This window comes from Microtus oregoni, unplaced genomic scaffold, assembly GCF_018167655.1.
Source record: "Microtus oregoni isolate MIOR12 unplaced genomic scaffold, Mior012 000012F_ref0000307, whole genome shotgun sequence".
Lineage (NCBI taxonomy): Eukaryota > Metazoa > Chordata > Mammalia > Rodentia > Cricetidae > Microtus > Microtus oregoni.
The window spans coordinates 53,547,617-53,571,906 of record NW_024543071.1 but is presented as its reverse complement, the minus strand read 5'-3'; the positions used below and the strand labels follow the sequence as shown (position 1 = coordinate 53,571,906).

Here is a 24,290-nt window from a genome sequence, read left to right as displayed (position 1 = left end):
CTAGACAAATTTGAGGTTTTTGGTTTTATTGTTTTGGTTTTGGTTTTTTGGCTTTTTTTTTTTTTTTTTTTTTTGAGACAGAATTTCTTTGTGTTGCCCTGGCTGTCTTAGAACTTAGTTTGTAGACTAGGCTGGCCTTGAACTTAGAGATCCACCTGCCTCTATTTTCCAAGTGCTGGAATTAAAGGGGTGGGCCATTTGTCCAAGAAATTTAATATTAGTAAGTGCCCATAGTTATCACTACATGCTTGTTAGCATAGTTATCACTATGTGCTCAAGGGTGTTCTAATGTAGGTCATATGATGTAGATTAAATAAGTCATGGTTATTTGGGTTTACTCTTAGGATTGTGAAAGTTTGATGATGCCTGTATTAACTCAGATCTGACTTCCTTTTATATGTGGAAGATATATATCATCTTTGAACTTTTCAGAGTAGCCAAACTTGAAAAGCAGTTTTCTTGTCCAGTTGGTGGTAGGAGGGTGCTGCCAGTGTTTGAGAAGCTGCCTGTTTGACTTCCCTGTGCTTTGGTGCCTAGGTGACAGACACTCTGTGCCTGGAGTATGCTTGCTGCAGAGGGAACAATGATTTATTTATTTATTTTTAAAAAAATATTTTTTTATTATGTATACAATATTCTGTCTGTGTGTATATCTGCAGGCCAGAAGAGGGCACCAGACCTCATTACAGATGGTTGTGAACCACCTGGGAATTGAACTCAGGACCTTTGGAAGAGCAGGCAATGCTCTTAACCACTTGAATCATCTCTCCAGCCCCCGGGAACAATGATTTAAAAGCAATGCTGTGGTGTCTCATCCTGAAGGACTTCGAAACTAAGACAGGACATTATTTATTTACAGCTGCCAAGGGCATGACCATCTTGTCTTATATTCCAACTGGGGTTTTGTTGTAGTATGCAAAAATGGGGGTCAGTTCCCACTCTAGGTCTCCTAGGTGATTGATATTTGTGGCCTCCTTGGTGAGCTGACAGTGCCTTTGAAGTCAGAAGGCAAGTCTCTAGTGAGCGGGCTATTTTTCCCCTTCCTATAGTCTTTTTTTTTTTTTAAATTTATTTATTTATTAAAGATTTCTGCCTCCTCCCCGCAACCGCTTCCCATTTCCCTCCTCCTCCCCCGATCAAGTCCCCCTCCCTCATCTGCTCGAAGAGCAATCAGGATCAAAAACCCACTGCGATTGTTCTTGAGTTCTCAGTATTCCTCATTGTCTGCTATGTTCAGCTAGTCTGGATTTGTCCCATGCTTTTTCAGACCTAGGCCAGCTGGCCTTGGTGAGTTCCCTCCTATAGTCTTGAAGGATAAGTAGGGAGAAAGAAGAAAGCTGGCCAATTCTAGGTTTTGTGGGTTTTGTTTTTGTGATAGATTTTCTGGCTGTCCTGGAACTTGCTCTGTAGAACAGGCTAGCCTCAAGCTCAGCAACTCTAGTTATTTAAAATGGAGGTATAGAAGTTTAAGAGTGCACTTAGACCTTATAAATTTATGAATAGAAAACCAGGGGCTCCCTGTGTAACCTGGTCTGTCCTGGAGCTCACAATGTGGACCAGGCTGGCCTCAAACTCAGATTCTCCTGCTTTTGCCTCCAGAAGACTCAGCATCTTTGAATGTTGGGACTAAAGTCAATGTTGCCTGTGGCTGGCAACATTGTGTTTTTTTTTTTTTTTTAAGGTTATTTATTTATTATGTATTCAGTGTTCTGCCTGCATGTATGCCTGCAGGCCATTACAGATGGTTATGAGCCACCATGTGGTTGCTGGGAATTGAACTCAGGACCTTTGCAAGAGCAGGCAAAGCTCTTAACCACTGAGCCATCTCTCCAGCCCCAACATTGTGGTTTTTAAGAAGAGTTCTTGTTTAGGAAATCCTATAAGTCTTGGAGTATCTAGAATACTTTGTGACTGGAGGAAGTAAATTTGCAGATAATTGAGTCTAGTTCACAGTCTCTTTCTTTCTGACCTGGCTGGTCTGGATCTCAGATATGCCTGCCTCAACCTCTTGTGTGCTGGGGATATGCAATGGGGCACACCAAAGAGACTGCCAAAATGGCCACTCTATAATTAGGAGGAAGGTTTTTATTGTAGATAAGAGAGAAATATCCAGAGGCTTCCTGAGAGTCCAACCCAGAGAGAAAAGAAAGCAGACTGTATTGGGCCAGGGCCATCTTTGAAAGAAGCGAAAGTGCATGTTGAACAAATCGTGGATTATAAAGAGGATGAGTAGCTGGGGAGGGAAGCCCAGAGGTAGAGGGAATTTTGGGGTAGAGGAGGAGGTGAGAAGGGTTAGGTTGCTTTCACTTTGAAATGTATAACAGGTACATTTGAGTATAGACTGAAGAAACCTGGAGGCCAGCATTTGTTTTGATATGCAACCCTAGAAAAGTATGTCAATGTAGAGTCATATAAATCACTTAGTCAGTTTCTCTCTGTCTCTTGTAGGCACATTCTATATCACATATGTGGACCTCAGGTTGGTCCTCAACACACAACATTTGCCTTCATTTGAGGAATGGTTTCTTTGTTGTTTGGTGTGTGTGTGGCCTATGAGCTTCTTGGGATTCTCCAGTCTCTGCTCCTCATCTTAACAGAAGCACAGTGGAATTAACAAAAGTTTTCTAGCTTTTAAATGGGTTCTGCCAGAGGCAAGGGAAATGACTCCTTTGGGGATGACATGAACCTATTTCACAAGTTCCGGGGGAATTTTATCTTTTATCTAACCGCTAGAAATCCTATCATCCAGCGTGATCTCATTTCTCGGTATATGTAAAAGGTTTTCTGTACCCTGATAATAGATTTCTCTGCCAACACAGTAAGCCAGATCAAGCCACTTTAAAAAATGAAAGACTAGGCTTATTTGACAAAGCACTCCCATGTTAAATCGAAAGTTTGCTTGTTTTTTTTTTTTAATATACATTGGTGTTTTGTCTACATGTATGTCTGAGTGGGGGTGCCAGATACTTTGGAACTGGTATTATAGACAGTTGTGAACTGCCATGTGGGTTCTGGGAATTGAACTTGGGTCCACTGCAAGAGCAGCAATAAAGACAAATCCAGATTTCTTAAAAAAGCCTCTAAATGGGTCACAGTGTTGGATAAATAAATGTACATAGGCTTGGGAGAGAAGAAAAAGACTATAAAAAGTGAAGTAAACGGTTTACAAAATAAAATTTTTAAAGAGACAGAATACAGACAGTCATAGATTAAAAGGGTAAAGTAAAATAAGCCAAGTAAAGATGGAATATGCAGAGAGAGTCTGGATTATGTATATTGTGTTTTTGAATTTTTTTCAAAAATATTTATTTATTATGTACACAATATTCTGTCTGCACATATGCCTACAGGCCAGAAGAGGGCACCAGACCTCATTACAGATGGTTGTGAGCCACCATGTGGTTGCTGGGAATTGAACTCAGGACCTTTGGAAGAGCAGGCAACGCTCTTAATCTCTGAGCCATCTCTCCAGCCCCTGTTTTTGAATTTTTTGACTGTGAAGGAGCTAAGTACAGAGAGACATTTCATTGTAAGGGCTGCTAAGCTAAACTAGCATATATATATATATATTAAAAGTATCTTGACTTCAGAATTTGGATCTAAGGATATGTTGCTTTGGAAAAGCGGTTCTTTTGTTTCCACAGAGGATGAGAACCTATGGATTTCTTCTAGACTAATATCATTTGATGGACCAAGACCCCCCCTTAAAGGTCGCCTTGAACACCCCTCAAAAAATTACTTTGCCCAATAAATAGCAGGAAGAAGTTTGGACAGAACTATGCCCATATTCCAAAATATTGTCTATAAATGTTTCTTTTCATTTAAAGGGGGATATGCTATAGAGATTGCATTGGTATGGATCTTGGTTTATTGATACAAATTTAAGGTCAATTTTGTTATACTCTGTATATGTATGTTTCTGCTCTTGATTAAGGTATTGTGTGTGCAGCTCATTTAAAAATTTAATGTTAGTTAGGTTTTCTAGATGTACAGAGATGTATTTCAGATGGATAGGCATTCTTCAAACCTTTCAAAGACTACGGAATATAGCATTTAAAATGTTTTAAGAGCTTAAGACTTTTCATGACAGACACGTCTGCTCCTGGCAGCACCAGTTACTTCAAGAGCATCCGAGTTGGTTTGCCATTTGGGCAAGAAACTGCTCTTGCCTATACTGCTTGATTGCAGAACCCACAGAGAAATGACTGCTGAAATTACCTAAAGGTGAGACATCCTTTGGGGTTCCTGCTTCATGAAAGAGTCTGCCAGACATTCTGCAGGACACAGAAGATGACTGACAAACTGCCAATATAGGTGGAACTGTCTTTGAAATTTCCTGCTTCATGGAAAAGTCTGCCGGATACTATGGGCTTGTAAGCTGAGGATGGATGCCCCAATGTACAGAAGAACTTTGGGTGACTGTCCAGGCAGCGAGATGTCTCTGTCATTTCTAGAGTTTTGGAAGTTGCTTACAATGTACTTCCTGTTTACTTAGCTAATATTATATCCCTCTGGAGTCTTTGATGGAGTTGAAGAATTTATAGTTATAGTTATAGATTTTGATTTATGATGATAAAAGATAAAGTAAATAGAAATATTGTAACTAATTCTTGCTTGATACCTGTTTTGTTGTATGCAATCTTGCAGTGTTAAAGTTAAAACCTTCCTTTTTATTTAAATAGAAAAGGGGAGGTGATGTGGGATTTCCCTCTATGTTGTGAATATCATTGATTAATAAAGGAACTTCTTTGGGCCTATAGCAGAGCTATAGGGGAACAGAGCTAGGCAGGGAAAACCAAATGGAATGCTGGGAGAGAGAAGGAGGAGTCAGAGTAGCCATGTAGTCCCGTTGGACACAGACGCCAGAACTTTACCCAGTAAGCCACTGCCATGTGGAGATACACAGAATAGAAATGGGTTAAATTAAGATGTAAGAGTTAGCAAATAAGAAGCTAGAGCTAATGAGCCAAGCAGTGATTTAATATGATTATTTTCGGGTCTAAGCCGCCAGGCAGCGGGAACCAACAAGCAGCCTCCAACAGAGAACATGTTGTTGTAATAAAATGAGTCCATGGAGGAAGAAAGAGACAGAGTCGCAGAGTGGAACACTGTGCAAGTGTATTCCTATAAGTTCCAAGAGGAAATTAAGAGTAAAAACAGGATAGCATAGTGGGTCTGCAGTCTGACTGCAAGTGAGAGAAAGCCAGGAAGGAGCAGAAGGTAAGGGTTATCCACGTGGATCTGCAGGCCAAAAAAGACAGAGTTACATGGAATACATCGGCCTAGAATTAAGCTGTAGATCTCCCAAGCTGCTGGGGGAGGGAAGAGAACAGGAGAGGAGATGTCCCATGGGTGCAAGAGGCTGCATGAGCCGGACAAGCACACCTGTGTCCGTGTGGAAATTAATGTAGGAAGTATTGGATTCTAAAATTTGGAATTAGATTCAGTCGCAGATAGATGATCAGTACATACTTTATTGATGACCAGATAGCAGACACTGTATTGGAGAACAGGCCAGGTATGTGCCGGGCACGAAGCAGCTGACCTCTCAGGCTCTGACTCCCATGTTGTAACAAACGCAGGGGCAAGGATAGGACATTTACACTGTTTAGGGTGGGAGAGAAGACAGAAATAAACAAAGAGAACAGATCTCTTGTGGGTAGATAGATTCGCAGTATGACCAGACCAAATGCCAGGAGAGCCTACTGAGTAAAAAGGCAAAGTGTGTACCTTAATGCCAAGGTATGCCATTAAGAGAATACACCATTAACAACAGAGTCAGTGCAAAAGGCTTATTGGGGAATGGGGAGAATAAAAGCGAAAGGCCATATGGAAGTGGAGGCATGAAAGAGGCAGGCAGACAGACAGAGAACAGGGAGAGGGAGGGGACAGAGTGCAGAGATCAAAAACCCTGGATGAGGTTGCTCAAACCGTTTGTCATATGGTGTGAGGCAGCCCCAATTTGGATAAATTTTGCAGTAGATACTCCAGGGGTGACTGAGGATTGGTTTTAGATGGGGTGTGGGATTGTCTTTGGGGTAGGGCATCTCTTCCACAAAGGACCCACAGAACAAAGATGGGTCTTTGTTAAGGAAATGGATCAGGGTTGCCCAGGGTGGCTGCGGAATGGCAGGAACTCCAAGAGTCTTTGACCCAGAAGAGGTCCAGGACCTCTATAGGTGGTGGCTTGGAAAGGGCTTACTGCAAGTCAAAAGTCAGATTCTGTCTGGTGGAGAGGGAGATAAAGGAGTGACCTCTCTTGTGACTAGGGAACCACGTCTGTCCAATAGAGAAAGCTCAGCTTCTCCTGGGTTTTGGCACCAAGATAATAGGTTTTCTGTGTCCCAATAATAGGTTTCTATGCAGTAAGCCATATCAAGCTGAATTAAAAAGTGAAAGACCAGGTTTATTTGGGCAAAGCACTCCCAGGTGACCCTACATCCTCTAGAGATGGAGCAGGAGAAAAATCCCAGGACCAATTTAAAGCGGGGCATTTATTATTTATTCACCCTCTGGAGGGATGATGACACATCGGCCACTGGGTGGGTTTGTGCTCAGTTATAATACTTGGGGGAGGGGCTTGGGGAGGGGCAGCTTCAATTAGGGAGCAGTCATAACATAACCTCCAGGAATGCGGAGCTGGACTTATTGGAGGTTTTTCTGAGAGGGTGGTGTTTGGAAAGAGAGAAATGGTGCCAAGCTGGAGATTCCAGCCGAACAGAATGTACCACCTGAGATCTAACAGTAGGATTAAAGGCCAGTGCCACCATGCCCTATATTTTTAAAAAGAAAACATGAAAAAGCAAGATTATAAGAATTAAAAACATAGCCGGGCGGTGGTGGCGCATGCCTTTAATCCCAGCACTCAGGAGGCAGAGGAAGGCGGATCTCTGGGAGTTCGAGGCCAGTCTGGTCTACAAGAGCTAGTTCTGGGACAGGCACCAAAGCTACAGAGAAACCCTGCCTCGAAAAACCAAAAAAAAAAAAAAAAGCATTACATAATCTGCTCTGGAATCCATTCAAATATGAGTTTCTTTGTATTTTCTCACCCCTTCCCCTCCTGAAGCTACAGTGAAATTTTATGTTCACAAAGATAACTCCAGTCCTTGAGTCATTAGCATACATATTTTCATATTCTTTAAATTATTTTTGGTCCTGGGGATGGAACTTTCAACAAACAAAACACCCAAGCTACAAATCTGGTCCAAGAGTGACTTTTTATTTTCATTTTGTTTTGTTTTTTTGAGATAGGGATTCTTGGTGTAGTCTTAGCTGTCCTGGAACTAGCTCTGTAGACCAGGCTGTTCTGGAACTCACAGAGATCCTCTGCTTCTGCCTCCCGGAGTACTGTGATTAAAGGCGTGCTCCACCACCACTGGGCTATTTTTTCTTTATGTTTCATTATGTCCCTGGCTGGCTCGAAGTTCATTGAGATCAGCTGCCTCTGCTATTTACTGGTGTTTTTGTTGTATCATTTTTTTGTTTTTAGCTTGAATATCTTGTGCTTACTGTGCTGAATTGCGACTCATTTGTGTTGTTTGTAAAATGCTGTACAAGTCTGTAACCTTGACTCTCTTTGAAGTCTTCAGAGAGAGTACCTGGATTTTTACTTGTGATGATGTTTTGACAACTTGATGGTGAAAAGGACAGTTAAATTTTAACTGTCATTTCTGTGGCCTTTGTTGGTAGTAAATCTTGTTACCAGGCACGGAATTTGAATCACTGGTCACTGGTGTGTCCGTTCCTTCTCTCCCTCCCCCCATTAGTTTCCCATAGTTCTTAGGCCACTGGTGTAATGACCCTGTTTTACTCATTTTGACTGTCATCAAACTGTAACAGACAACTTATTCGTTACAGCTTGTTGCACAACCAAGACCGCAGGTGGCACAACAGACCAGAGATGTCTGAGTTGAGCTTGTTTCTGGCCATGCTAGCCTGCCTGCCTGGAGACAAACTTGGAGTCAAGTCACACAGTTTAGAACAGTAGTTCATCTGTTTTCATTTGACTAAGCTTTGGAGAATATGTGACAGGAAGAAAATTGAGGGCTTGTCCTGTTGCTTGGTAGTCTGAAGCCCCTTTTGGCTGTGACTGCACATGGTGGGGGAATTGTGGAAAAGCCTGCAGAGGAAGATACTACTGAGGTTAGTTTAGGAGAGGAAAGCTGCTTGTTGCTCCTTCCTGCTGCCTTCTTTCTGAGGTTTTAAATGAGACTGGCGACTGCCTGTATTCTGGGAGTAGCCCATACTCGTACTGTCATCCTTTGACAGGAGGGAGCAGCCTCCTGAAAAACTTCTTCAGGTAGTTGTGCTGCCACTGCCTATAATCCCAGGGGCTTTGGGAGATGGGAGTTATTTTACCAAGAGTATCAGGAGTTCAAAGTCAGCCTTGTCTACATAGTGAAGTGAGCTTGAGACCAGCCTGGCATAAATGAAACCCTGTCTTCAAAAACTTAACCAAAATAGACAAAAACCCAAACTGAGTACAGTTGTATAAGAGTACTTAGAAGTTCTTACCTGATTAAAGGGGGGAAAAAAATCAAACCGGGTATGGTGGTGTATATCTGGAGGCAGTTCTAGGCCAGCTTGGGCTTCTTAGATCTTGAAATGGGAGTCAGAATAGGTTTTAGGACTCTGAAGGTTCACAGAGGTCCACTACAATTGAAGTCTGTCTTATCTGTGGTTCATATTGTACAGAGTTTTGTGTCATCTATTCATTTAAGAACTCTCTCTGTCTCTGGTCTTCTCTGCCCAGGCAGTTGATTTGCCCCAAGGCTGTTTACTGCTTGGGTTTGACAGTGAGAGCTGAATGTGGGCATAGGTTATTGCCATCTCCTGAAAGCCCCTAAACAAGTTTATGTTATTGATTTTGTTTTGTTTTTAAAGACTTAGTTAAAAATGGTTGAGTTAGGGCTGGAGAGATGGCTCAGTGGTTAAAAGCATTGCCTGCTCTTCCAAAGGTCCTGAGTTCAATTCCCGGCAACCACATGGTGGCTCACAACCATCTGTAATGAGGTCTGGTGCCCTCTTCTGGCCTGCAGACATACACACAGACAGAATATTCTATACATAACAAATAAATAAATAAATATTTTAAAAAAATGGTTGAGTTATTTATACTTAACCTTAGCATAAAACGGATGGGTCTTGGAATCACACACCAAGTGAAAAACCCTGGAGTTTTAGGATTGTTTTAGGATTGTCCCAAGAGGGCAGGGAACACTCAGTGGACGAGGTCACTTACCTCCAAGTCTGCTGACATGAGGAATCCCTGAGACCACCCACATCATAGGAGAGAACTGGGTTTTGTCAAGTTTTCCTCTAATTGCCACATGTACTAGGTGGCAACCCCCCTACCAACGAACAACAACAAAATTGCCCCAAGATTTTGATCACTATTAAAAATATCAGATCAATGTAATGGAAATAGTAGGCTAGGAAAAAATCCTGACTTGTAAGGAGGAGGCGGCATTTCCATCCTTTTTTTTTTCTTTTCTTTTTTCTCTCTTTGGTTTTCGAGACAGCGTTTGCCTGTGTAGCTTTGGAGCCTGTCCTGGAACTAGCTCTGTAGACCAGGCTGGCCTTGAACTCAGAGATTCAACTGCCTCTGTCTCTAGAGTGCTGGAATTAAAGGCATGTGCCACCACTGCCTGTCCAGCATTCCCATTCTTAGTGCTGAGGTGTTTCCTCCTTGGTCCGTATCACTTTTAAGGTACACAAAGGCTATTAAATGGTCCCAACCTAGAACAGACTGATTAAGGATTAGCCTGTTTGTAATGGTACTTGTGGAATTTGTTTGAAAATGGGAGCATCAGTGTTTTCAAATACCCTGAATGATTACACCAAGACTCAGATGAACACAGTTGTTCAAATGACCGCTTATCTGTGTTCACCGAAAAGAGTGGCTGAGGTTTTCCTTCTGTCTTCTCTCACAGGGGCGGTCTCAGTAACATGCTGTTCCAGTGCTCCTTGCCAGACTCTATAGCCAGTGTTGGTGATGAACCTCGGAAAGTGCTCTTGCGATTGTATGGGGCGATTTTAAAGATGGTGAGTTCAGGGGTCACCTGGGAGGGGGTGGTCCACTGACATTTCACTCTTTCCTAAGATGCCTGCAAAAAGATCCTAAATGCTGTACACATGTACTAAGATGCTTACTGCTTTTATTTTAATTGGGTTGCACATGTGGTTTATTGTTTACAGTCAATTTTTATTGTTAATCTGTTATTAACTAGTAAACTAGGACTCTAGGGAGTTGTAAGGTTGATCTGGCTTTGATAGTGCTTTCTATATTGAACTTTTCAACTCAGACTTAGATGATTAATTCTAACATGAGGAAAGTATTTTAGATTAATGAGCAATATTTTATTCAATGTGTATAATTTTTCTTTAAAACTTCTGTATTTTATGCATATGGGTGTTGCCCGCCTGCATGTGTCTTTGTACCATGTGCATGCAATGCCTGTGGAGGCCAGAAGACAGTGTCAGATCCCCTAGGACTGTAGTTTCAAATGGTTGTGAGCCACTGTGTAGTGCTGGGAATTTAACTCAGGTCCTCTGTAAAAGCAGTTCCTCTTAATGTGGGTATGTCCAGTTATTAACCTGCTGTTTGAATTGTTTTGGAGTTTTAGAGAGTGTTGTAGTTAACACGTTGTGAACTCAATGCAGGTGGCTTTAATAGCACTTCTCTGAGAGTTCGCTAAAGCTTGGATTTGTTAGATTTATAATCTTTGTGGGTTTTTTTTTTTTTTAAGGCAGGGTTTTACTCTATCTAGTCCATGATAACCTGAAACTCACTATATTAGTCAGACTGGCCTTAGACTTTAGATCCTCCTGTTTCTACCTCCTGAGTACTGTGATTACAAGCCTCTACCCTTAGTCCTGCTGCCAAACTGAAGTTTTGTTTTAATCTATTTTTATGTGTATCAGTGCTCTGCATGCATTTGTGTCTGTACCATCTATGTGCCTGTTTCCCTTGGAGGCCAGAAGAGGGCATCAGATCTCCTGGGTCTGGAGTTTTGTGAGCTGCCATGTAGGTGCTGGGAATCGAACTCTGATCCTCTACAAGATCACCAGTGCTCTCAACCACTGTGTTTTTTTCTATAAAACTACATTTTATTTTTTTCTTACTATTTTTTATTATTATTATTTTTGTTTTTAAATATGGGGTTTCTCTGTGTAGCTCAGGTTGTCGTTGTCCTGGAACTCACAGAGATCCACCTGCCTCTGTCTCCCAAGTGCTGGGATTAAAGGCATGCACTCCAAACTACCGTTTTAAAGCATAGTTTTTGAAATGATTGGTGTCTTTTAGGCACATTTAATGAATCAGTCTTTTTCTCCTTTGAGTATCACAAACTGATGTTCCGTTCTTGATCTTTGTTAGCATTTTCTATTTCCGCAGTTCTTTTTGAATACTTTAATAAATAGCAGCTGAATTCAGTTGTGTTACATCTAGTTTAATTATTGAATCACTATTTCTACACACAGCTTAAGTAGAAGCATTTTCTTTCTTTCTTTTTTTTTTTAATAAAGCTTTTCCAAAGCAAACAAAAGCTATTTTATGTGTATGGGCATATTGCCTGCATGTGTGTGTACTTATATGTGCCTAGTGTCTAGGGAGGGAGACCTAAGAGGGTGATGGATCCCTTGAAACTGGAGTTACAGGCATGTTGTGAACTGCCATGTGGGTGCTAGGAGTTAAATCCATGTCCTCTGGAAGAGCAGCTAGTTCCCTTGACCACTGAGCCTTCTCTCCAGCCCCAGTAGAAGCATTTTAAATGCTCACAGTATGTTCTCCCATGTGTTACACTAGAACTTTCATTTTCTTTTTTGAGACAAAATTCTCACATTGTAGCCCAAGCAGGCAGGTCTCAAACTCACAGCAATGCTGTTATCTTGGCCTCCTAAATGCTGGGATTCCAGGCTAGAGCTGCCATGCCCAGCCCTGCTGCAGTGACAGGAACTCTAATGCTCAGCAGCTGTGCTCAACAGCTTGTCTAGTGTGATGTCACTACCCAAGGGCATGTGAGTGTCAGGCACTTCAGATTGATGCTGTCCTATGTAGTTGGATAGCTGGATTCTAGAATATGCTGGGTACTGAATGAGTGACTTTGATGAAGTCTTCACTGTTCTTAGCCGTCTGTCCTCTGGGAACTGTAGCAGTCTGGAAGTCTTAAGGTAATTAATGCAAGTGTCTAGAAATAGTTTTTTTTTTCAATCAGAATTCTATGCCTCAGTTTATTTTTGAGAAAAACATGTTAGGAAACTCAAAAATAAATAGCAAACTGTGGGCTAGCAAGATAAATGTGACCTGAGCTCTTTCACTGGGACCTACATGGTAGAAGTAGAAAGCCAAGAGCGAGCATTGTCCTCTGACTGCCACGTGTGCTTTGGCACATGAACAGCATAAACCCACACAACTAAATTAAATGTAAGAAAAAGAAAACTTAAATAGCAGAATAGTTAAAGCTATTTAAGGGAAAATTAGCTCTTACCATCTAACGGAGTAGAATGTTTTACACACAAATCATTTGAATTTGGGAAGAGGTACATGTATCCAGTTACTATTTTCAAATCAGGAAAATGTTAAATCATCTTCTATTCCTGAAGCCGTATTCCCCTAAAAGAGATGTAGACTATGCTTGCCAGCGTTTGAGCAGAAAAGTCCAGTGGTTTCTTAGCAGATAAAAAGCACTCACTGATCTCTGGGGTGTGTGTAGAAGCAGGCAGACCTCTGAGTTCGAGCCCAGCCTGATCTACTTAGCAAGTTTCAGAATAGTTAGGACTGTTACACAGAGGAACCCTGTCTCGAAAAACCAAACCAAACAAACAAAAACACCTGCCAAATAATGTCATGTTCTATGTAATAGACACTGAAACAAATTTTTGATGAAAAAATTTATTTTGTTTCATAGATGGGAATTTTTATTTTCATATAATTAGCTTAAGTGTAGTTTTTTTTCCATTGAGGTTTAAATAGTAAAGCCATGAACCTACAGCTTTAGATTGCATCTTTTTGGGGGATGGGTTTCAAATTCTACATGATTTAGCAGAGATAATTGCTGCCAGTTTGGAATTTTGGATATTAATAGCTATTGGCCATTGGGGATACTATGAGAATATAACGAGAGGGATCAAATTCAGGGAGCTGAAATGGCTATGGTAAGATAGGGTAGAAAGGAAACTGAGGAATCATAGACGAGAGCCAAGCCAAGGAAAGCTGAGGGTTCACAGCACCATGCCAGGGCTGCACCACGGATTTTAATTTTTTGCAGACATTTTAACAATTAAAACATTTTTGTTTTTTGTTTCCTCTTCTGGAGCTGTCAAATTAAGATTTTTTTGGAATGAGTTGAGCTATCACCTTTGAAGGAAATACAGTGAGAGCTTTATTGCTATCACAATAACAACATTGCCAAAATTCATAGTGAACTGATAGGATCCATAGTCACAGACGTGGCTGGGCTAGGAATGTCATTACTTAGTAAATCCTAACTCCTGCTGCTTTAGTAAACCTCTTCACTAAAGGACACTTTTAATAACAGTAGGATTCAAATTTTCTGTTTTTCTCCCTTTTTATCTCTACTTCATGGAGGTCAACATCTTTTGTGTGTTTGTCCAGACACAAATAAAGTGTCTCCCCGCCACTAGCTTTTTAAATGCCATGATAGCCTTTAAGGGGCCACATCCTACTCTTTCCTTGAAGAATGTTATACTGCATATGATAGACTTAGTATTTTTCAGAAACTTTTTGATGTTTTGCTTAATTGTAAGACTGATTTAATTTAGTATGTTCTTTCTCCCTTCCCCCATTCTTGTTTTAAGCATTTTGATCACTAACTTCTGTGAATCAGACACCAAGTGGAAATATTTTTTAAACTCATTCTTTGATCGGTAGCTGTTTGAAAAATGCTTTGCTTTAAAATAACTAGCTGCTTCTTAGTTTTTTCATTTCTCCTTCTGGTATTTTGAGATTCTAATGTCCTTCATGTCTATGGTGGCAGTGAAGTGGCTGCTCTTTGGTGCAGATCTAAGGGCTAGCACCAGAAGGCCAAGGTAACACCTGACTGGGTTAAGACCCACAGTGTGTCTTTCCCAAATATCTCTCTTCCCATTCCCCTTACCCTGTTAGAGGAGTCATAAGCAGACTTCACAGCAGTGTCCTGCAGGTTCTGTTTAGGATCTATGTGAGTTTTAGGGACTAATGTAAAAAAGTTCTGTGTGTAAGGTGAGAATAGTTGCTTTTGAAGATGTAAGCACAGGATGAGACAAGGTACACGCTGTGCAGTATTTGTAGAAAATTTTAAACCCGAACATACATGGCAGCACGATGTACTGGCTTTTATATAACCTAGCTTTTCTTTAAATAAAGGGCTGTTTTTATTAGTTGGATAGGTGATGAAAACAAAGCTCAAATATAAAATTGCTGTGAACTAAAGTAGTTTAGTATAAAATTTGAAAAATAAATAGTTCAGCCTTTTCCACTTTGGATGGCAATATAATTATTAGAAGCTAGTTTAGACCTCCTAAGCCAGCTCTCAGTGTAACTTGGGGTTTTTCCATTCTGATAAGTGGGAAGAAACATGAACTCTGCAGCATCCTTTAGCAAGGAAGCAAGTTTAGCTGATTAATAAACGGTTTATTTATCATAAATTGTGGAAGACACAAATGTCAGTGTGTGTTGTCCATGTGGTGTAAGTTGTTAGTTGGCTCAGAGGAGTGCCTTGTCAGCCCTGTGTCGGAACAGTAACTATTAGGCCAGATCCTCCGAGCAGAGAGACTGGCCTCCCCACTGTGGAATGCCTGGGCACGAGTATCTATGACACATCAAAGAGCTCCTTCGAGTACTGTCTGCAAAAATGTTTGAGTTTGTTTTTTGAATAACAGAAGGCTAATATTACTGCTTGTTGAATACTAACTATAATATAATTAAAGGTATCAAGGCACAACGCAGATATTTATCAGTGATGCAAAGATTAAATTTGGTACACTGTCCCTTTTGAATTCAGAAGAAAACAAAATGTCTTCTTATTTTCTCTTAAGTACAGTTTAAAAATTAAACTGTAGTAAAATAAAGAATAGCTTGTAGATAATCAGTATGGAACTATTGGCTACTGATAAATCATTTTTGTTTTTTGAATATTTCTCAGAAGAATTGAGGTCATACATTGTGCAGTGAATTAAGCACTGAGGCGCCTGGTGGAGAGCCAGGCCCTGGCATTGAGGCCTGGGAACTACTATCTTTTCCTTATTACATTAATGTCATTATGAGTTCAAGTTGTGTGGGTAACTTTGCTTTACAAAGATCCTCTGTGCTGTGAGAACAGTGTAATTATACCTGTTTCTGAGGCAGAAGTGAAACAGTCCTATTATGGGCACCCATTTGGCCTGACTAGCATTTCTTAGTTAATGCTCTCCAGATATAGTTGCCAAATCACTACCTATTGTCTTTCAATACCTGCTTTGGTGCCTTTTGGTAACTAAGTAAACCACAGACTGACGTGTCTAATTTTGGTCTATTCAAAAAGTGTTTTGCCTTGCTGGTTGGAAATGTTTGGGATTATAGCACAAAGCCAGTGCAGATCTGATCTCTGGAATGATGACGTGACCACAGCCCCACCACTCTCTGGGAAGGAATATGTTGGGGGAGTGAAGGGTGTGGGGGGTAATGTACCACTTTAGCTGTGTGCATGTGTTCTCTGCTGCAGGCTTGTCCATGCGATCGTGCCTGGAGCACTCTGGTTTCCAGGTGACAGACACGATTCACGGTATAGTATGAGATCTCTGAAGTTGGAGCATTCTCTACAGCTTTCGTTTCTTTCTTTAATTTTTGGATTCAACAAATGCTTTTAAAAAAGAAAATTGTAATGCTTGTTAAGTAGCACCAGCTACAGTTTGTGCTGTGCTTAAAGAGGTAGTGATTTAAGATTTAGGATGTTATATGTTGAAATATCACCTTTTCTTTTTGCTTTTTTTGTTCAAGGCAAACCAGACCCTTATCTTCTGTTTCCTCAGTAGAAAATGACATTTATTAATATTCAGAATTCATGGCTTCAACTTGAGAATGCAATTGAAGTACTCAGGTTCTTCCTTCAGCTGCAGCACACTGTGCACATATATCTATTGGGAGCGGGGTCACTCTTCTTCACCTTCAGCCCCTCACTTCACCATGTCAGTTCCTGTATGAAGTCTAGCAGTGTTGACCCAACCTGGAAGTATGCCAGACTGGAGAAGGGAGACTCCTGGGAAAAAAGTTGCTTGCAAACCCTTGAAAATGTAAGAAGCCTTAGATCAATTATCAGGTTGACTGGAAAAGACCCAAACCCTGAGAGTGTCCTGAAAGTCCCTGGTGTTCAGGAAGGTAGACTAGGTAATAATAAGATCATAGAAATGACTTGTTTAGATTCCACTAGGTAATTATACAAGCTACACTTTAAACAATTGCATTGAGAACCTTTTCTGTAAAGTATTAAACAAAGTTTGTTTTTTTTTTTTAATTTCTCCATTGAAACCAAAGAGGAAAAAGGCTATGCCCCATGATAATAATGAGATGTACATGCTACAAATGTTGAGGGTCAGCAAGTGGATCAGTGGGTAAAAGCATTCCCCAACAAGCTTAATGAAATGAATTTGATCCCCAGAACCCAAGGTGGAAGGAGAAAAATGATTCCTGGAAATTGTCTTCTGACTGTCCTACATTCATACATACGCATGTGCATGCACATAGTCATAACAAGTAAAGAGTAAAATTATGTTAGCTGAGTTGCATGGCTTTGTGAGGGCCCTCCACACAGCACTCAGTGTGATTTTTGGTTTTTGTTTTTTCTTGACCACCTAAGATGGAGCAATAGCATTAATAGTAGCAGGGACTGAGCAGAATTATGGTGACTAGGGATCACAACAGGTTTTGCCTTCCCTGTTAAGGTGTCTCTTGCCAGACATGATGGTGCAAGGCTTTCAATCTCAGCATTCGACAGTAAGAGTCAGGCAGATCACTGAGTTCTAGGCTAGCCTGAACTATAGTAAGATCCTCTCTCAAAAACAACTGAAAGAACAAACAATAACAATAAAAAAGGTATGTCAATGTCACCAAGAATTGAGTGTGGTTGGCTAACTGGGGTGGAGACCTCAAGTCTTCCAAGCCTAGGCTGCACAGTAATGAAACCTAAGCTACTATGAAGGCTTCAGAGAGACCATCCCCTCTCTCTTGGGATTCTAGTAGACCATAGACCAAGAGATGCTCAGGTTCTGCGCTGGTGTTGGTTCCAGACTAAACAGACCGTTAGTTTTTTAGTTTAAGTAGGTTATTCTTAAGCCTCCATAGGCTCCAGGCCATTTAAAAGGCTGCAGTTTATATTTTATAGAAAGACTTGTGGGGGCTGGAGAGATGGCTCAGAGGTTAGGAGCTCTGACTGCTCTTCCAGAGGTCCTGAGTTCAATTCCCAGCACCCACATGGTGGCTCACAACCAACTTTAATGAGATCTGGTGCCCTCTTCTGGCCAGCAAGCATACAGACAGATAAAATACTGTATACATAATAAATAAATAAAATAAATAAATAGAAAGACTTGTTTAAAAAGAGGCAATGGTGGTGTACACCTTTAATCCCAGCACTCAGGAGGTAGAAATAGGTGGATCTCTGTGACGTTAAGGCCAGCCTGGTCTATAGAGTGAGTTTCAGGACACCCTGTCTCAGTAAACCAAAAACCAAAAAAAAAAAAAAAAAAAAAGAAGAAAAAAAAGGCAAGGGTGGCTGCTCACACTTGCCTGTAATTCCACATGGCTCAGTGGTTAAGAGCACTTATTGTACTTACAGAGGACCCCAGGCTTAGTTCCTAGCACCCAGATCACAGTCAAATGTAACTCCAGTTCCAGGGCATCCAACACCTGTCCTCAACAGGCATTGCACACATATATTCAAATACACATGAATACACATAATTAAAAACAGAATAATAAAGCCTTGCCGGACAGTGGTGATGCATGCATTAATCCCAGCACTCGAGAGGCAGGAGGATCTTTGTAAGTTCGAGGCCAGCCTGGTCTACAAGAACTAGTTCCAGAAAAGGCACCAAAGCTACACAGAGAAACCCTGTCTCAAAAATAAATAAATAAATAAATAGAGAATAATAAAACCTCTTTAAAACACAAATAAGTAAACATTAAGTAGGTCCAGCAGGAGGCTCAATGAATATAAATACACATTTGCCATACTAACCTAACAGTGTTAAGTCTCTGGATCCCACAGTGGAATGAGAGAGCCAGCTTCCAAAGATGGTTTTTTGACCACCAACACATACAGTTAATAAAATGAGTAATGTTAAAATTTAAGTTTTGTAACTTGAAAGATAATTTCAACTTTCAAGTTAGTTGGAGGAAAATGTAAAGTTGTGCTAAATGTTTATATAGTGTATTTTAATCCTTGCCTTAAATAAAATGTGCCACTAATGTAAATTATTACAGATTCCAAGTCCTAATTTACTTTATATCTTCTGGACAGTCTTCGGGACTCTCACAGAGTAAATGTCTCACACAGAATAGGTCTGCCCGATACACCATAAGAGGCATCTGCCTTTAGTAGTCATGATTCGTGGCCATCTGCCTTTCTGCTTGAGATTTCCTCTCCCTTCTCCTGGGTTCCAGCTCATTCTGTACTGAGGAAACAGAACATGGGACTACAGAAGTCCATCTTGCCTTTGCGATGGTGCTCTTATGTTAAATTAAATCATAGGTTCATTTGGAACGGGGTGGGGTGGGTGAGTGTGGGAAAAGTAGCATGGAATTTATGTCCACTTCTTGTAACAATATACTATAAAAGAGTGGTCCTGGACTAAGCTAGTTTGTATTTTCAGGTAAAGTGACTTGTTTTGGAGAGAGCACCATTAGACAGGGAAAGGACTTCTGTTAGCTAACAACGTGTTAACTGTCTCCCTAAGATACAGTTAGAGCAGTAACAGCATAGGAATAACCATAGTCATTTAGGGTTTTGTACAGGTCAAATCCCGTTACAGCAAATTTTATAGGCTATACAGATTCCTTATTTGTCCCTACTTTTTGAAGAGTATTGGTATGTAACTATCAGACCAAGGAACTTGTTTTATTCATATCTTTCCTTGAAGGAAAAAAAGCTCATAGACCGTTAAAGAGACATTTAGCCCCATCTGGTCTCCTGGTTCACAAACGGCCAGTTCCCCATTCCAGGGCATGGACAACTAGCCAGCTCTCGGGCACCAGGTAAGGCACTGAGTATGTTTGCCGTGCGCAGCACAGCACAGTGCTTACTTGCTCACACCAACCACAGCAAGAAGCATCAGGATTTTCTTTGTGCTTTGGGGGAACACTGACAATAAAGAGTGGAGCCCCGTATCCATTAGGAACCCCTAGATTCCTTGAGATAGACTGCTGTGTAAGAGTCAAGCAGAGATGCCAGTGCCACAGTGCTCTGGGTATGAGGAGCAGTAAAGTTTTCCAATACATAGTCACTCTGTCCTCACATTGACACACGATCAGCAAAGAGCTAGGGGTTATTGTTATATTTTTGTTTTTGTGTCTTTCATTGTAACGGGATTTAACTTGTAACATCTAGATTTCCATCAGAGAAATGCAGATTACACAAATGAAAATAGCACACCGTTTGTACTGACTGCCCTGTTTCAAATGTACTCACTCGCATGATGTGTTTACTATTACATATGTGTAAATACAAGCGATTAGGAACCTTTTGCAGATAACTTTATGAACATGGATGTTTACTTTGTCTGCTTTTATAAAGAAGTAAGAGATGTACTTTTTTATTCCGATATCTGTGGAATGTTATTTGGTATATGATGGTGAGAACGGTTACTTTAAATCACAGGGTGTTTTGAATGCTGCTAGAGTAGCCAGTGTTGCTTAACGTGGCATCTTTTTTTCCTGTCCACACTTTCCACCCTTGGTACAGGTGTTTTTGATAAAGCTGTGGAATGGCAAGGTATGTTTTTTTATGGGATGTTCAAGAATCTGTTAGCGTAATTCTTTTACAGAGGTTTCCTTTACAGGATTCCTTTTGAGTTTGGCTGAAGTAAACCTGATATAATTGTAACATAACAGTTTTGAAGGCAGCTGAGTATACAATTTGACACAACCCTTAAATTTCTGATTTTATTTTTTTCCTAACCCTTACTAAAAGACAGTGTTTTGGTTTTAAAGTGCTTGGGGTGGGGGTGGCTTGGAAATATGTGACCTGTAAGAAGTAGCCCAAGCTCTTTGTCAGCCAGTGGTCCAGTATTTTGTTATTGTTAGAAAGTTGTTGCCGGTAATTCTCAATTTCCTGAGGAGGAAAGTGCTGAGAGTAGCTCCTAACGTCCCAGTTACCAGGCAGTCCTAGAGCTTTGTTAAATGAGTCCTCTGTTTGCGAGCGGAACAGCTGAGCCTAAACTTGGACTGGTGGAGTGAAGGGCGAGTCTGAGCAAGTGGCAGGTGTGCAGCACTCACACTAACTTTACCGCCTGCTTAGTGCTTTCCTCCCTGTCCACATGCTCTGCTGCCTGCAGCCCTCCACGGGTGTGTGGACATTCATTCCTGTTTTCCAGGTTCCCTGAGAGAACCACATAGCTAATTCAGGCCCAATTAGAAGAGGACACTCTCTAGTGACTTCCCTCCAACTGTGAGATTGAAAGGTACATGGGACAGTCCCCAGCAGCGTGTCCCTTTCCTTGTAAAAAGGTGAAGCACTTTGAAGGTGTTGGCACAAGTGCTGGAGATTGCTGGTGCCTTTAGATTACGCCGCTCACCTGGGTGGCCAAAAAGTCCTTGTTAAAGAGCTGAGATGTTTGTGAACACCCGTTCTGTGGTTGCAAAGTTAGTGCCTGCTCAGTGTGCTCCATCTCACCAGAAGTGTTTGCTTTTTCTCATTCATAGAGGTCCTGTAATAAAGAGGGATCCGAACAAGCTCAGAATGAAAATGAATTTCAAGTAAGTAATTGAGTCCATTCTCATCTGCATGAGCTGTAAACTGGTGGTGTCCAGCCTCACCAAATTGTTTGTGGTTTGACAGGCCTGATCTCTGCCCTTGGAAACGTCTGATCTTTGATGTTTCTCAGAAGAAAGGCTCTGGGCCAGTTGGAGCGAGTTCACTGAAGCTGAGCCACAAGGGGCTTCCAAGCTCCTGAGGGTACAGAGTCAAATTGTCTGTGGTGGCAGTTTCTAAGTAGTGTTAGAGATGCTGAGTGATGCAGGCTTAGGAAATAATCTCTGATGCTCTGATGTGGAGGCACCTACCTTCTCTGGCAGCGTCTCTACTTTCGGATGTTTCCACACCATCATTAGGAAGCAGATTACTGCCCAGACACTGGCACTCTCCCCTTGAGGAAGTGGCAGTGCTTGTCCTGGGTATGGTAGCCAGGTTGAAAAGGCTTCTTCCCAGATTCTTAAATATATAACACTGAAAAATGTGGGAAAAATTCAGGGGAACTTTGAGACTCCAGGTGTGGAGAATGGGCATCTTATGAGTATTCTCTTGTGTTTAGGCCGATAGGGAAGGGGTGCTTGTGTGCATAACATGGTCAATGTGACATAGCTAGCTGGCCACCCCTAGGAACTTTTGAATAGGGGCATGGTGCTTCCTGCTTTGCATGTTTTTTCATTTTGTTTTGTTTTTCGAGACAGGGTTTCTCTGTCATTTTGGAGCCTGTCCTAGAACTCGCTCTGTAGACCAGGCTGACCTCGCTCACAGAGATCCGCTTGTCTTTGCCTCCCGAGTGCAGGGTTTAAAAGTGTGCGCCACCACCACCCTGCTTACTTCCCCTGTTACACTGCAGCTGCAGTAGCAGCCCAGTAGTAGAGCCTCCCACCCCCCATCCCAGCAGTACACTGCTTTGCCCGCTGGCATCATGTTTTTGTTCAATCCTCCCTTAGGTTTCAGATGCCATCCTCAGAGAGAATCACAGCTCCCCCTCCCCTTGCTTCTCAGGACCTGATCCACAGACAATCTGACTTTACCTGTGATTTTTGAGGTTGGTGTGCACATAGTATGGAAGAGTTAATTTCTAGTCCTCTTTGAGTCCTTTCAACATCTCGCCTCCTTGGGAGATGGGTCAGCAGGTAAATGTTGTTGTAAAATCTGGCTGCCTGTGTTCTATCCCCAGAACCCACATGGTAAAAGGAGAGAACCAACTTCCATAAATTGTCCTCTGACCTCCACATGTGCATGCATAGAAACACACGTATACATGAAGCAAAAATAATTGTCCTCTGACCTCCACGTGTGCATGCATAGAAACACATGTATACATAAAGCAAAAATAATTGTCCTCTGATCTCCACATGTGCATGCATAGAAACACATGTATACATGAAGCAAAAATAATTGTCCTCTTCTGATAATTGCTCCAGGTCCCTCAGAACCTTCGCTCGCTCCCTCTGTAGAGGAGGAGGAGGTTTTCTATCGCCACTCACAGTTGGGGCTGCTCTCCCTGCTTCTTTCATCTTGCATCCAAACATTTGCTAATAGAAACGCCAGCTCTCTAAAGCTCACATGCTGTTCCCCTCCCCTTCACCCTGGTCTCTGGTCTGTCTGCTTCTTGCCTTCATTATGTCAAGGTTCTACAACAACCTGTTGGAGTCCACTCCTTTGCCTTTCGTCATTCTGTGGCCTAGATACTCTATTCTCCACTGCATCCCTCTTGAACTTTTTCAGTCTTTCCTTCTGCCGTCTTCTCCAGTATGTGTGCCCTGACTGTCTCTAGAAGCTGGCAGGCTTCTCTTTGTCATGCAGGACTTCAGCAGTCCACCTCTGCCAACCTCCCAGCTTACTTTGACTTCTTGGAGATCCGTAGTTCAGAAATTGCTATCTTCTCATTCCGTCAGCCCTCCTTCTGATGACCCAACTATGCTTCTAAGGCCTTCTCCTCCATAGAGCCTCAGTTCTTCTTTACTTGTCTCTTCTGTGCTTACCTTTAACAACTGCCATGCTGAACCCAACCACCTCAGTACCAGCTTCCACTGTACTGCACCCACAACCCCTGAGCTGTTGAGCTCTGGAGAATCACACAGTTGGGAAAGCTGGTACTCCACCTCACCAGTGCTTGCTGTCTGGCAGCCTGCCGAGCTTCACCCTTCGGTTTACCTCTGGATTCTAAGGTCTGTTTTCTCTTGCAGCTTTCCTGTCCCCACCCTAGGTATGCAGTCTGAAGCTCGCTCTTCAGCTGCTTATCTCTTATCTGACACCTTCTACTCCAAGCCCTGTTCTTTTGTGCCTTTTCCCACTGGCTGCCCTGTGGAGGCAATCTTTCCCTTGCATTCAGCACGTCCACTCTTTCTTCTTTCAGCCTACTGTCGCCATCCTCCACTCCTCCTGGGAGCCAGGCGCTCTTGCAGATGTCCTTCCCCTCAGTTCCTGATGAAATTTCTAGTTTTCTTTTAAAAATGAAATTTTTATTTTAGTCTTTCATAAGTCTTAAGATTGACAAGGGTTTTTGTTTGTTTTGAAACATTTGTTTTTGTAATTTCAGTACTTGAAGGCTGAAGCTACTAGGAGTTTGGCAACTTGGGCTGTGTAGTGAGATCTCATCTAAAAATCCTAAAACGTCCCACATCTGTGTGTTTGTGCTTAAGTTTGATTGGGGACCTTCCTGTCTCTAGGAAGAGGCAACGGCATCCGACTGCAACACTAGCACCTGAGGGCTCAAGCAGGAGAGCATGAGCTCAAGGTCAGGCTCACATAGACCCCATTTCAGTCAAACAGAAGATGGATCTGCAGTCTCAGCTACTTAGAAGGCTGAGGCAGGAGAGTTGGCCTACAGAGAGAGTCGAGGGCCAGCGTGGGCAATTTAGTGAGATCCTGCTTCACAGTAAAAGATGAAAAGCAGGAGGCTAGAAGAACGGCTTTGGAGATCAAGATCACGGACTGCTCTACGGAGGGCCTAAGTTTGGTTCCCATCCCCCACATGGTAGCTCACAACCAGCTGTAACTCCAGTTCCAGAGGATCTGACACCCTTTACTGGCCTCTGCAGGCAGTGGGCATACATATACACAGGCCTACACAGAGACACAATACCTACATATTATTAATAAGTAAATAAAATTTTAAAGGAAGAAGCAAGCTGGGGCTACAGCCTAGTAGTAGAATGCTTGCCTGACGTTGTGATACAAGTGTGTACCACCATCCCCAGCGTTTTCATATGAGTTCTGGGGACCAACACAGAGTTTCATGCATGCATGGCAAGCGATTTACTGGGCGGGTTCTCCACTGCAGAAGTGAAACTTTATAGATATAATGAAAAGTCTAACTTTGTTTCCATCCACCCCCACCCCCCC

The 24,290-nt window shown here is 41.9% G+C and overlaps 1 protein-coding gene across 3 annotated transcripts in view; it reads left to right on the top strand.

Moving 5' to 3' along the window:
* Chka (choline kinase alpha) overlaps positions 1–24,290 on the top strand; it is a 50,151-nt gene that overhangs the window by 6,997 nt on the left and 18,864 nt on the right. Inside the window, exons 2-4 of one of the 3 annotated variants that reach the window (XM_041661132.1) lie at positions 9,933–10,044; positions 19,935–19,964; positions 20,894–20,947. In XM_041661132.1, the coding sequence (XP_041517066.1) occupies positions 9,933–10,044; positions 19,935–19,964; positions 20,894–20,947 (196 nt within the window). The remainder of the gene's footprint in view (positions 1–9,932; positions 10,045–19,934; positions 19,965–20,893; positions 20,948–24,290) is intronic. The other 2 variants (XM_041661133.1, XM_041661134.1) reach the window with 2 other exon arrangements.